Source organism: Mustela nivalis (genome assembly GCF_964662115.1).
Source record: "Mustela nivalis genome assembly, chromosome: 3".
Lineage (NCBI taxonomy): Eukaryota > Metazoa > Chordata > Mammalia > Carnivora > Mustelidae > Mustela > Mustela nivalis.
This window is the reverse complement of record NC_139022.1, coordinates 95,989,518-96,004,498: the sequence shown is the minus strand read 5'-3', so window position 1 is coordinate 96,004,498 and position 14,981 is coordinate 95,989,518. Positions and strand designations below refer to the sequence as shown.

At 41.5% G+C, this 14,981-nt stretch overlaps 1 protein-coding gene across 14 annotated transcripts in view; it reads right to left on the bottom strand.

Annotated features, from left to right (window-relative positions):
- Window positions 1–14,981, bottom strand: part of ANKRD55 (ankyrin repeat domain 55) — a 290,232-nt gene that overhangs the window by 32,170 nt on the left and 243,081 nt on the right. For all 14 annotated transcript variants that reach the window (XM_082725966.1, XM_082725965.1, XM_082725964.1 and 11 more), the window contains one exon: window positions 10,034–10,094. In XM_082725966.1, coding sequence (XP_082582092.1) covers window positions 10,034–10,094 — 61 coding nt within the window. The remainder of the gene's footprint in view (window positions 1–10,033; window positions 10,095–14,981) is intronic.

Genomic DNA, 14,981 nt, shown 5'->3' with positions numbered 1-14,981 from the left:
AGAGGGATTACAAGATCATATTCAACCTTATTTACGTGTTATTGATAAATTATTTCCAGATTTTTCTGGGCAGTTCTCAGTCCTCCCGAGTCCTTCACTGCCGTCAGCTCTATTGCAATGTTTCAGCATTACGGGGGTCCCTACTACCATAAAAAATGAAGGCACAGCTACAGACTTCACTGCCTTTTGTTCTGTTTGGCAGATTCATCATATTACAGTTAAAACCCACAAGGATAAGGTAGAGTTGAACGAGCTCATTGTACACTAAAACTGCAATTACTAAGCAAAAAAGGGGGAAACCCCAAGGATGTTTTAGCACTCTATTTACTCTTAATTTTTTGAATTTATGCCAAGGCGACAGTCCGGCAGCCGCAGAAAAACTTCTCACAATCACAGCAATCCCTTGAAGCATCTATTCTATTTGGTTCAAATCTTTTAATGAATGGCTTCCTGGCCTCCTATTAAGGAAAGGCAAATGGTCTGTTCTTATTTCCTCAGATAACAGTGATGGAAACACTATGGTTTCCTCCTTGGCTCATCAGGCCCCAGAAAAACCAATGACCCCGCTGATAACCACTGCATCCCCGATTTCTGAGAAAGACCTGGAGGACAGGAGACAGAGGTGGTCACTCAGAAGAGTCACTTGTGATTGGACTGTGACATCTTTTTGTATTACCCCTGAAAAATATAATAGTACTCATTATGAATGGGATAAGATCAAATATCATTTACAAGATTTACGAAGGACTCTATCTCTTGACCAAGGACTCCAGCAGGAGATTTTTGAAACCTTTTGAAACAAATTGCCAGGCTTTCCTTGTGAGAATCTTGTTACAGGGATTGCTGAGGCACTACAGGGCCTTGACCATTGAGCTTGGTTTCAGAGTATTATGCATTGTTTTGGGAGCAGGAGTTAGCTTGCTAATACAGTTTATGTCTATTTCTTAAAGGGTACTGATGTCTCAAACGACAAGTGACCTCAAACAATGAGTGAACAAATAGGTGTCTAGCTTGGAACTGGCTCTTAAGATACTGCAATTAAAAAACAAAAGAATCACTGGAACCAACCTGGACCCTCGGCAATGTGACTGGGATGGAGTAGGATCCTGTGCAAAAAACTCCAGGAGATGGAGGGCAAAAGTCTTCCTGGGCCAATGACCCCCAGAATAAATATGGGAGGATCCCCAGAGCGCTTTCATGGCGTCCTCCTAGATCTGATAAGTGTGGAGAATCCTTAACTTGGCCTTGTTTTTTAAAGCTAAGAGATTCCTTCACATACCATACTTCATTGCCTACTTGTAGCCCACCTCCCAGATACAGCTCACATCTTACATGCAGTTCATGTCCTGCACATAAATCTAGATCCTGTTTGTAACCCGATTTTGTGTAAAGTGATAGTAAGAAAAGTGTCTACTGATACCGTTAGTCCCCACAGTCCCCCCATCATTTCGACTGTGATCACCAGGATCCCCACCTTGCAAAGGTGACATTATACAAACGCAGGGGAACTTCTTTTTCGTATTGTGACAGCTGAGTATTCACTGAGGATTCAGAATAACTCCCTGCATTTCAAGTCCTGTTCATTATAAATGTGGCACACTGGAGGTAGAAATCTAGACTCAGCGGGAATCTTATTTTTATCACTCATGGATTTTCCTTTCCCAGTGCTTAGTCTTGTTTGCTTCAGACTCATACTGGTTTCAGCTACCAGTATTCAGTGTTAGACATCAAAACTGGAAGTCACTGCAGTGTAAACTCTGAGGATAGGTCCTTGTCTGCTGTCTGAAGGCTTAGAGCTTAGAACAGTGTCAGGAATATTGTAGGTGCTAAATAAGTTATTTAAAATAAATGACTTCTTAACCATCCTTGATTAAATTGTTTTGCTTTTGCAAATTTTAGCTTTGCTTTTAAAAACTGCATAAATAAAAAGCAAAACCTGACTTCTCCTTTATAGAGAATCAGTTTGTCTGATACCTCATTGTTACCAACTCTTCATCTGAAATCTAGAATTTTTGATCAGTTCTCCAAATAGGTATATGGCTATCACTCTGTGCATAGGTATGATTTACTGATACGTGAACTCAATGTGAAAATAACGTTTATGAACTAGATTCTGGTTATGCACTGCTAATCCTTGTCTCCTAAACAACAACTGTTAAACTTCTAGAGTTACTTCCTTAAAAAAAAAAACCCCACCCCCCTCCAAAAAAACCTTAAAAACCCCAACTTCTGCATCTTTTGGTAAAGTGGTAGGGTGGGGAGAAACACTAGCACTTTTCATATAGCTACTTGCAGCCAAGAAATTTATATTACCTTAACCATATTTATAGATGTAGTCCTTAAGGGGTAGACTTTCATAGCCCCATTTTACAGGTGAAGAAACCAAAACACAGTTTAAGTAATTTGCCTATGGTATGGATATGTGCCATAGTTGGGATTCAAATCCAGGTCTCTTCAACCTTGGAGAATAACATTTCTTCCCACACATGCTGGTAGGCTTTCCTTTTGGAAGTGAGCTCAACTGCTGGAGAATGCTTTCCTCTGTGATATTAACTGGATTCAGATCTAACTTTCTGAAAGGGTTTTCACTTGTGTAAGGGTTGCCATCCTATATTTGTTGAATTCAGCATTGTTTCTAGGCTCTCAAAACAGCTGGCACATACTTTGGAAGGTACTGAACCATATATTTTCTCCCATCCCCCACCCTAGAATTTGGGTGACCATCTGACCCTAAATCAAGGAGGAATCATTCCATTCCTTCTTGAAATAATCATAAACACACACGTTATATGTATTACATACACTATAATACAAGTTGCAAACAAGTCAAAGGAACTTTGACATTGCTGTTTTTTCAATTGGGCTAATGAGAAAAATAAATCCCCTTAGAATTAGTAATATGAAAACCAAAACTTGCAGAATCAGCTTCAGTGCAGGCCCTGGCATTGCATAACACACTGTTTAGGAGTGTGTTGCTACAACTTTTTTTTTTTTTTTTGCTACAACTGTCTGTCTCCAGCTTCTGGGCAGACCAGAAGGCATCCCAGTTTCGTTACATGAAGGCTGGTGGCCATTTAAGGGGCTGACTTCAGACTCAGACTGGTGTCTGCGTTAAGCTGTGATGCACTTAAAGGCAGAAGCTGTGGCTTCTTGGGCATGGTAAGCCCACAACATCGAATGCAGTATTAAAGAAATACAGGAAGAATTAGTGAATTACAGGTTATCAAGGCTCCCTTGGTCTCAGAGTAGAAAATACCAGAGTGTCTTGGATGCAGTCCAGCCCTTTGTGTCCTAACTGTGGAGACCTTTTCTATCAATGCTCCCTACAATTTCGTTGAGGACTCAGTTGGACCTTCGAAGCATCAGGGGGCTGAAAACCCAGGAGCCATCTGCAGACATGTTGTAACAAACACTGAAGATGGTCCAGGTCAGAGTAGAACGCCACATTTTTTGAAACAGTATTGGCTCAGAGACTAAAAAGTAACTGACACTTGAGAGCATAGCTCTCCACAATGTTTCAAAGGGACATGTTCAGTTTTAGTTGGCTTTGAATCCTTCTGGAGATTGCTGATGGGTCTGTGTTGGGTGTTGAGCAGGTTGCTTTGAAACGGCACTTTCATACAGATGAATTCTGTACCTTGAGCCTGTGTCACTGACATTTTAAGGGCTTACAAATCTTACCAATGTTTCAGAACTACCCCCCACCCCCGCCCCAAAACCACTCTTCTGTGTTTTCTGAACCAGAAATCTGGTTAAGTGCTCAGGATGGCACCTTTGAACTGGAATCTGCAGAACCGAGAAGCACAGAGGTTCGATGTGGCCAGGCACTTGCTACACCCCTCAACTTGGTGCTCTGGGGGGTAAAATTCTAGCAAGTCCTGAGAGGTCAGCAAAACCTAAAGGATCTAGAACTTCACAGAAGTCCAGCTTGGCTTTGCTTGACTTTCTAAATTTACAAACTATTAATCTCCTGATCACACATGACTACTCAAACAAAAGTTGTTTCTTCTAGACCAAAAAAAAAAAAAAGAGGAAAAAATGATGTGCTTTAAAAGAATTTAAAAAATAGATGGTTAGAAGTAGAGGACGAAAGCCATTTCCTTCCATTTTTATTTTAAAAATATATTATAGATCACAAAAATTAATAAATTATTTCATCATCTATGTTTTAGAGTTTTTCAATCTGGATAAGTTACGTTTATCATAATGGTCAAAAGATTATAAAGACTAAAAATAGATGGTGGGTTTTAGGACAGTAAGAATGACTGCTATTGATGATATTCTTTTAAAATGCTCCCTCTCTCCCTGTTGGGGCACCTGGGGGGCTCTGTCATTAAGGGTCTTTCTTAAGCTCAGGTCACGATCCTGGGGTCCTGGGATCGAGCCCTGCATTGGGTCCCCTGCATTGGGCTCCCTGCTCAGCAGGAAGCTGCTTCTCCCTCTCCCATTCTCCTGCTTGTGTTCCCTCTCTCACTGTGTCTCTGTCAAATAAAATCTTAAAAAATAAAAAATGCTTACCGTCTCCCTGTAATGACAAAAACTGTGTACCCAACAAAAACATAAAAATCCTTAGAGAGTTTTGTAATTTAAATGAGACCCTAACAGAAGAAAGGCTATGAAGAATAACTCAGGCCATGGAAGCAAAAGGGCAAATTTTAGTAAGAACAAACTTCTAAAGTAAAGCCTTGAGAATAGAGACCTAAGTTGTATTTATTTTTCAGCTAAACAGAACATCCTACATTCTGCACTAAACTGTGAACTATTAGAGCAGGAATCAAGCCTACATGTGACAAGGTAGGTACATAAATATTTTTTAATGAATAACACAACTTCCTCATTTCAAGCAGATCACTTTGGGAGGCCTACAGTTATTCCACTTGTTGATCAAAGTATTTTTGAAAGATCTTTTTCGGATATTCTGCAATATCCTGCAAAAAATATTCTGCAATATCCACTGCAGCAGGAGTTCTAGCCATGGATAGAAAACAGGCTTTGTGTGCTTAGATCAAAGAAATAAATTACATTTTTGCAATCACTAACTTCAAATGGAAATTTAGCATCTTCTTTAAATATGGATACAGGCAACCACTGTTAATGACACCTGTGACTTTGCTAATGATACAAATCACAGATGCTTTTGTATTGCCTTAATTAGCCCAGATATCTCAAAGTACTATTTCTATGCATCACTAGTACAGTGTTACTTGTCTGACCACTAAATCTTAATGTATTAACAAGCAAGCTTGCATATCACCATTGTAAATTTGATCTTTATAATATTTTGATAATGCTGTTTCAAAATAACTGGTTTCTCTTGTAATCCTATGTATATATACAAGCATTTTTCTGTGGTTGGATCCATCATCTTCACCAGTGCACCAGAGGTGTCCATATCATAAAAATGGACAAGGACTCCTGGCCTAGCGTCTACAGCACATTTTTTGAAGATCCCAAATGATACAACGTCTTTTTCTTGAGAGTAGATTTTTGGCAATAATTAAAAGTCACCTGGGGAGTCAAATGTGATACATAAAATGAGTTGGGTCAATGAAACAAAGAGAAAGGGCCAATAAAATGGATTCTTCAAAAATTTGATAATTCCTTATCTACATATGTAAGTATATTTTTGAGGTGAGGGCTCTACTATGTGCAAGTTACTGAGCTAGAGTCTAGGGATCCAAAATAAAAAAGAAAAAAAAAAAAAAAAAGCCTACCTTTAGACAGGGAAAGGAGAAGGTGAGGGTTCCTAAATTGCAGAGACTTTACTCCCATTTTTTTTTTAAGGTATTCATTTTTAGGATAAAAATTCTGGAGCATTAAAAAAATTTCACTTCATTATTTTCCCTCTTGCTAACTGTAAAGTAAAATGATTTCTAGAGTCAGGCACTGTTTCTGTTGATTTTGCCTTGACAGTGCACAGTCTCTGTTTATGATTATGTCTTAAGGATGTTTTAAGTGAATTTAATGCTAAGAATTATATCCAAAGATTCACATCTGTTTTTGCAATTTGGATTTTTTTTTTTTTTTCTCAGAGCACTGTTAGAATAAAAGTTTGGTCATTGTCAGGTCACTTACAAAAATCTACTTATATCAGAATGTGCGTTCAACGCAGGTTTAACGATGTACCCTAAATACAGTTAAAAGCAGTGCTTCTCTGGATAAATGCATTAAAAGTTCTAAATGAGCTGCCATTAAATTAGTCTGTAGCCCCTTTTGATGAGGCACTCTTCCTGTCAAGGCTAAAATGAGAGCAAGAGAGGTTAGATTCCAGGAGTTTAGCAACTTGTCAGCTCCCTTTAACTGCAACAGACAGCTACCCTGTATGTCAGTGATTCCTCTGAGGTCCAGAAGAACAAAGGCACAAAGGACAGTCTGACCCATTTTGCCTTTCCCACAGGGTCAAACTCTGCAGTGTAGATAGCTGGTTGTAAATAAGTCACTTGACAATTAAGCTCAGTGGTCAATGAAACAGGAAAAACAAACAGATCATTAGAACAGAACAATTACAAAAAAACTTAGCATAATGTAATTATGCCTTGTGGGCTTCGGGGTGGGCCTTCTTTAAAAAGGCCTCAAAAGCAGAAGCAGTAAGGAATAAGAAGATTACTTTGATTATATCATATTTTAAAATTCCTGTACTAGAAAAGACACCACAGACAGTTCTAAAAGGAGTCATGCACTGCGAAAAATTATTTGTAATCCAACAGCAAACAAAGTTAATGTTCAGAATAGAAAATAAATGACAAAGTAGCCCAATAAATGAATGGACAAAAAAATCTAAAAGAGGCAAGTCATAAAAAGATACAAAAATGGCCTTTATGCCTATGTAATGGTACTAAGTCTCATTAACTATCGGGGAAATGCAAATTAAAACAAGAAAATATGACCAGCACGCTACTCAACCGCAGGTAGAGCTATAAATTGATACAGCCTGGAGAAGCACCAGGCGTGTGTATAAAAAACAAAAATGTACACCCCGCTTCCCACCACTGGTTTTCTAGAGAAATGATTGTGTAAAATACTCAACGAGGCTTGTATGAGACACTCTTTAGAGGAGTGTTTGTGATGGTGAAAAACAGGAGACAGCCTAAATATACATTCATAGGGGAATATCAACATAAACGGAGGTATTTTCATAGTGCGGAACATCATGAAGCCATTAGAAGGAATGAGCCAGATCCGTACATTATTGACATGAATAGAGCTCTAAGACATTCTGTTGGGTGAGAAACCAAAGTTGTAGAACAACTTAGGGAGTGTGATACCTTTTATGTTATAGTCCACGGGGTCTGTGGTTATATAGAAGACATTGGGAAAGAGACACATCAGACAGTGATTACCTAGGGGCTAAGGTGGTAGGGTGGAAGTAATTGAGGACTATCATTACTTGTAATATTTAAATTTGTAAAAAAGCAAATGTGTTTACATATTACACAAGTAAAAACTAATAATGTAAAAAAAATTGTTTTAAGCCCCTGAGCTCAGATCAAGACAGCCACTAAAGTGATAATCACTTCCCTGATAATGAAGTTTTACCTCATGTTTTATTTTACCTGAACAGAAGAGGTGCTTGCTTTCTCTATTTGGTAGTTTCAGTTTATAACCTATCTCCTAATGAAGTTAGATTTCTACTAAGTGATCCTTTAACTTTCAATCGTTATAGTGACAAGCTTGGGGGTCCTTCAGTTATTCTTGAAGAATAATTTCATTCAGACTCTGCAGAGGAATGCCTTGCTCTTTCCACTTGTATTAGACAACCTTAATGCTTCACTAGCAGCGGTAACTTACTTTTTCCCTCATTTCTCTTGCCTTTAATCTTTTCTCCTTCCTGTTACTTAGCAGATGCAGGGAGTGGGTTGGTGCTGTGTGCATGTGCCTATGCTTTAATAATTGTCCCGTCATATATAATGGAGAATCACTGTGCTTGGAGCTCGCTGGCAAAGTGATTGGGGGAGGGGGAGAGTGGGCCATCGCTGTTCAGAACACTGAGAAGCCGAGTGTAGGAAATCTGCCAAGGTGTTGAATGAAAAAAAGCCTTTGCTGTGTTCTTTCCATGTTAGAAGTGTCCTCATTTCCTAGTGGTTAAGAGCTTCTAGCCCTTACAAATGTATATGGATTGACTCGTAAGATCATTGCTCTGTGTGTGTGTGTGGGTGTGTGTATGGGTATATGTGTGTATACACACACACATTTTAAACACAGACAAGCATTAGCAGTTGGCTTAGATGGATTTCAGATGTGCTGTGACACGTCCCAAAGAGGAAGCTGCAACACTGGCTGTTAAGTGTCCTTTTGAGGTCCTGTTCTCTGCGCATAAAAGCCACAGTGGGAGGAATCTCTTCTGAGAGGTTACTTTGCATGAGAAGGAAGTGGAGACATTTCCAATATTTAGCACATACTATCTGAGAAGTGTAACAGTTACCATTGTTAGAAATACCTGGGTCTGCTTTCACTGTTCCCAGCAGCCAGGGGCCTTGCAGGGTGGGGAAGAATAGGGAACCATCACTTTGCCAGAGGATGTTCTTTTAGCTGAAGACTGAACTGAGTTGGAACTAAGCTTTAGGGTATGAATGAGTGAATTTGACCCCTTCCTAAGAAAAGTCAGTTTTGCTGGGTAGGGGTACAAGTTAGAGGTAGAGGAAGTTGATTGTCAACTTTCCCAAACTTCAGAAGTTCGTGATCAGTTAGTAAAAACTGCACCACTTAGGATGACTGGGTGGTTCAGTCAGTTAAGCAACTGCCTTTGGCTCAGGTTATGATGCTGGGGTCCTGCGATAGAGTCCCACATTGGGCTCCCTGCTCTGGTAGAAGCCTGCTTCTCCCTCTGCCTGCTGCTCCCCATGCTTATACGTGGCCTCTCTCTCTCTCACAAATAAAAATCTTAAAAACAAAACGGCACCACTCAAGCTGCCTGCTTTCACACCATGGGCAGAGTGGTCAGAGTGTGCTCTCTCATCGCTGGCTCTCATTTTTAAAGCGGAAGTTCAGAACAGTGTAAACCTCACATTCTTAGGGTTTTGCTTTAAGTCCCTGAAGACATGGGGAGTGAAAGCAGCGTGTGACCACTGAGTCAGGGTGGCGTCCAACCTCAGACTGAGGTGGTGAAGAAGGGGCTTTTCAGTGTGGTCATTAATGCTAAGCCAGCTGGGAGGAAACCCTGTCATCAGAAAACTCAAGAAAGGCTAGGGGCCCAGCCCCCGTTAGGGCACGTCCTCCTACAACTGCTGTCTATGGCCACCTGGTTTCCTTGAAAACAGTGTAATTTGGGATTTTCACGCATATGCATTTTCAATGCTATCACACTTTCTCAATTATCAGACATTCTTAGTAGAGTGAAGCCAAACCAAGCACATGATATATTAAAAAACCAACAACATTAAAACATTTAAATCTGTTTAAAGAAGCCTGTTAAAGAAAACAGGCTGGGTCATGAAAATCAGTCCTGTTTTTAATTTAAAGAGTTAAGTAGCTAGAATAAGACCCTGAGCTACGCTGTGGCAGCTCTGCCTGGTATCTGGTAACACTCAGGCAGGGATTTTGTTTGCGAGTACTGTATTGTCATCTTGGAAGACTTCTGTTGTGTCTGCCACATAAAGGAAACAGCAACAGTGATCGCTGGTGTTAATGATGTGGCCTCCGGCACATGGAGCCTGGAATTATCTGTCATCTTTCTCTCAAAGGGAGAGCAATGGCAGCTTGCCCTTGAAGTTTCTGGCTCAAGAAGACAGGAAAGAGCAACATTTATTTCTCAATATCCAGAGGGAAATTACAAAATTTCAGTGGTATGATAGATGCTTAAGTATTTAATGCAAAAAAATCCTATCCCAGTAGAAGCTACCCATAACCAGGGTGTGGATAAATTTCTGCCTGAGGGTTACTAGTCGAGACACAAGCTCCCCTCTCAGGGTGGGAGCCCACAAATGTGCTCCATCCCCTCCCTGAACCTGTATGATAGGAAGCACAGGTTGAGAAAAGCCCTTCCTTCTACCCTGACAGGTGCAATGGCCAACTGTTCTTGAGAGGGCAGGCTCACCTCATTGTCCTGGTGATTAATCTCGCTGAGATTTGACTGTTGCACCAAGACTGTTAGGAGCCTGTGAAGAAAAACAGAAAGGCTCAAAAGAACAATCTGTATGAGGACATAACATTAGAAAGACAATCCACTGAACGCCTCCAAATGAAGATGGGCTGCTTCTGCTTACCTAGGGGAAAGAGCCATAGAAAAGGCAGTGTGATCAGTGAGAAGGCACCTGGGGGGATTCCTCTGCCTCTGTCCTCCAACCTTTTTTCCATCTCAGTGACTCAGGTCAGGGTAGGGTGCAAATGGCACAGAGAAGATGAATTTTCAGGCTTGTTTTACTCACCAGACCTGTTCTGTGTGACACTTGAAGAACTAAAGCCCTCCACTACTTATTCTTTATTCTTTTACATATTCTTTTACAACTGTATACAATGCTTTCAAATTGCTTCACCGCTCGCTACGTGGGTCATGCCTTTTAAATGTATAGATTTTAAAAGGAGACAGCATTTACAACTTTGTGTATTTTTTGCAAAACATACAAATATCTAAGCATGAAATGACATTACTCAATGTGAAACAACAATCAGTGTTTCTCAAGTTCAAGTGTTTATCGCAGTTGGGTCTCACACTTGAATGACCTTGGTCAGCACTGTGGGAGAGAAGTGACTGAGTGTAGTGGTTAGGGACTCATAATCTGGAGCCAGACTGTGTGGGTTCACATCCCAGCCCTGCTACTGACCAGCTTTGTGACCCCAGGCAAGTGCCTTAACCTTTCTGTGTCTAAAAGTCCTCATCTGTAAAAGAGGGGTGATAAAAAGTGCCTAGTTTAGAGCTCAGAGTGCAGATTAAATGAGTTAATGCATACAGCATTTATAGCATGCCTGGAACACAGCAAGTGTTATTTCTAGTACACTTAACCCTAAAATTTTTAAAAAATATTTTATTTATTTATTTGAGAGAGAGAGAGCAGGAGTGAAGGGGGAGGAAGGGAGAGAAACACACTCCTCACTGAGCAAAGAGCCCAATGCGGGTCTCCATCCAAGGACCCTGGCATCATGACCTGAGCTGAAGGCAGACTCTTAACCACCTGAGCCACCTAGGCACCCGGACCCTAGATTTTAACCCTGGCTCCATCTCAGAATCACCATCGGAAATTTTTTTAAAACCACAAATACCTGGATTCTATATTCAGGGTTTCTGACTCAGTAGGTCTGGAGAGCTCAGCTTTCAGAGTTGAAAAGGGCTTGTTCAGGAAATTCTGGTAAACAGGAATGAAAACCACCGAGACAGGTACTGAATGAATTAATCAATGGATACTCATTGCTATGAACTGAATTCTGTCCCTTCCCCCTCCAAATTAATAAGGCTCTGACCTCCAGTGCCTTAAAATGTGACTGTACTTGGAGACTGAGCCTTTAAAGAGGTAATTAAGTTAAAATGAAGTCATTAGGGCAGATCCTAATCCAGGTCAGCACTGTGGGAGAGAAGTGGCTGAGTGTAGTGGTTAGGGACTCATAATTTGACTTGATGTTCTCAGAAGAAGAGATTAGGGCACAGCAGAAACACACCAAGGGGTAGGGGATCATAGAGAAAGACTATGTCAAAAGGCAGCAAGAAGGTGATTCTCTGCAAGCCAAGGGTAAACTTCCACCTCCAGAAATTTGAAAAGATACATTTTTGTTGCTTCAGCCATCCAGTCTATGCTACTCTGTTAGGGAAGTCCTACCAAACTAATATACCCAGTCAAGATGATAAAGGATCGTCTATGGGGAGACAGTGAAGGTAATTAATTTTGGAAGAATTATTTGAAGAAATGAAATGGGTTAGGCTTTCCCTCAGATTTTCATTGTGTCTCAGCTTAGATGCCATGTAGTCCTGAGTGTTAAATTGCTATCTGCAATAGAAGAGAAAGTTCCATGTTCCATTAGTGGTAAATGTAACAGAGCTTAATTAGGGATACCCTTCTAGTTATTCGCTGTGGAGGTAAAATAATCAAGAAGCCCATGGTTTAAATCTAGTCTTATCACTGTCTTTTGGGGAGCTGGGATAATGCTGTGATTTAATTCTGCATGACCTCTCTGAGCTTCTGTATCCTCACGTTTATCACAGCGATAATGGCATGGGGATCACGTGGTAAGGACTGAATAATGAAACAGGCATAAAGCTCTTAGTACAGTGACTTGAACAAGGTCTCTAAATGCAAGCTTTCTAAATTCTAAAATTCCTCCATCTAGTGGGATGAGGCTATAAAAATAATTGCACTTATGGATAATGCTGTTTTTATCTTCATAATTACATTTCATTCCTGGATATATTTTCTCTTATAGTTTCTTTATAAGGCTGGAAGGCAACTGGCAACAGACTTTCTTCTCTCTCTTCACTGGCCATTGTTTAAGCTCTATGGCTCATTTGGTCTGAAGTGTGGGGGGAGAGTAGGAGGGAAAAGCAAGAGGTCAGCTGTGGTCCAGTCTGGTTATCCTCAGCTAACCCTGAGCAAACTGAGATCATATGTAGCTAGACGGCATCTCCTGGGACTGCCCCAGAGCAGCGATCACACTGAAGGAAGTTAGGCTCTGACCAGATGGGAATGAGGGAAGAGAGGGCAAGACCTCTTGTCACTACCTGAATATTTCTCTGTTTGCTGCTTAAATCCATTTGCTACCCTGCAATGTCTTTATCATGCAGGCTCTGACTTCTCTCTGAGTTTGGCCAGGAGAGCTGACAGGAGAGAGGAGGGAAGCCACTTCCTCTTCTGACTTCTTTCTTATACCAAAAACCAGGGCTCCTCATAGGTGGACCCTCTTCTCCAGGCAGAGTTCTCAGCAGGGCCAATAATAGCTCCCTTTCTTGTCCCTCTGGCCTAGGGGTGGAACATTTTCTTGTTTTGGGGCGGGATGGTGGTGGAGGGGAATGTGAAGTGGGGAATTATGTTACCATCTCCCATTAGTTAATTTTCAGTAGTCTTCCATGAAGCTTTGTACAGTTACCTTCTCCTATTCCACAACTTCCCTCTTAGGACCTTGATAGATACATGCCAATCTATTCTTGCTTCATACAGTTTGATTCCTAAGTCATTGATTTTCAAAGATGGACAAAGAGTCATTGATTTTCAAAGATGGACACAAATTTACAGATAAGTATGCTCGTTCTCTCTCTCTTTTTGGCAGAGCAAATGACTTGAGCCCCAACCTTGTAGGGCCATCCTGCATTGCCTTGGTGGTGATCCAGCCTAGACTAGAAAGCAGGTATTTGGTTCCCGGCCTGGGGCTTCCGTGATGGTACAGGGGTAATCTGCCAGTAGCAGGTCCCACATCTGTCTTAATTACCAGAGGACTTGCAGACCTCTTAGTTTTGTTTTCTCAGAGCCCTCGTTCTGTGCTAAGGTGGCTCAGGAGTATTTCTCCCAGAACCCCCAAACTAGTCTCCTCTAAGCACCAGCTCTGTCCTATTCTCAATTCTCTAGGGAGAAGCACAAAGCCTCCCTCATCCCAGGTAGCAGGACAGTAGGTAAACACCCAGCAGAAGCACTCCCAGACAGGCAGCATGATGAGTGGTAAGACAACAGATGCTAGGGCCAGACTGCCTCCATTGGAATCCCTGCTCCATTACCAGCCAGCCAGTAAACTTAGGCAAGCTAGGAAACTCTCAGTGCCCGTATTTTCTTACCTTTGAAACAGAAGTAATAATAACACCTACTACTTAAAGATCTGTTGTGATTTTAAGTGTGTCAATACATAAAAAACACTTAGAATGACATTTACAAGTTCTCTATGATTTAATAATTTTTATTTTTATTTTTTAAAAGATTTTATTTATTTATTTGATAGAGATCACAAGTAGGCAGAGAGGCAGGCAGAGAGGCAGGCAGAGAGAGAGAGAGCAGGGAAACAGGCTCCCCGCTGAGCAGAGAGCCTGATATGGGGCTCGATCCCAGGATCCTGAGATCATGACCTGAGCCAAAGGCAGAGGCTTAAACCACTGAGCCATCCAGGAGCCCCTGATTTAATAATTTTTAGAGAGAGAGTGTGGTAGGTGGGCAGAAGGGGAGAGAGAGAATCTCAAACAGGCGCCATACCCAGCATCAAGCCCATGTGAAGCTTGATCTCATGACCCTGAGATCATGACCTGAACCAAAACCAAAAGTTGGACTCTCAACCAAATGAGGCACCCCGGCATCCCTAATTTAATAATTTTTTTAAAATACCTACTCTTTATGTTTGGGGAACCCCCTAGGTGATTGGGAGGCCGGAGATCAACTAGATGTATGCTCAAGTGGGAGCGGCTTGCCTCTTTGGGCTTCTCTATTTTGCTGGCTCCTTGGGCTCACAGCCCTGGATCTGACCAGCACAGTGATGGCTGGGGAAAAGGGTCCCTAAGTTAGCTGTCTGCCCTCCTGTTCCTAAAGCTGCTGACGTGGGGAGTATGCTGTAATACAGCACCCACCCACAGACTAGTATACATCACCTGGCAACTCGAGAAAGGATCCCAAAGAAATAATTTCCTTCTTCCCTCTGTCTGTCATCAAGAGCCATGAAAAGAGGCAGAGCCTCTGGCACTCCGGCAGGGGGGAAAAAAAAGATTGTGCCAGTAACCATGGAGACCATGAAAAAGACTGTGCTGTGAGCCCTGTGGCTGCATTCAGAAGAAATCATTGCTCGCCTTCCAATGCTAGTATGTGCAGCGCTGTACAAACACAGCTCCTTTCTCTTTGGAGCTTCATCTTAACCCACTTTCACGCGGTGCCCTCTGAATCTCCAAGCCAAGGAAGCAAGAAAAGCCATGGCGAGCTGAAAGGGAGAGAACGTGGACCTACTGAGAACTGAGAGTTCAAAGCAGAAAAGGGAACCATGAGATAAAACCTGCACTCCTTTGCTTTTGTCCACCACCTTGCTTTCCTGTTCATAATTATAAATCCCTTATTCCTCCATCAGTTTAAATCCCCACTGAGCTGCAGCTTAGC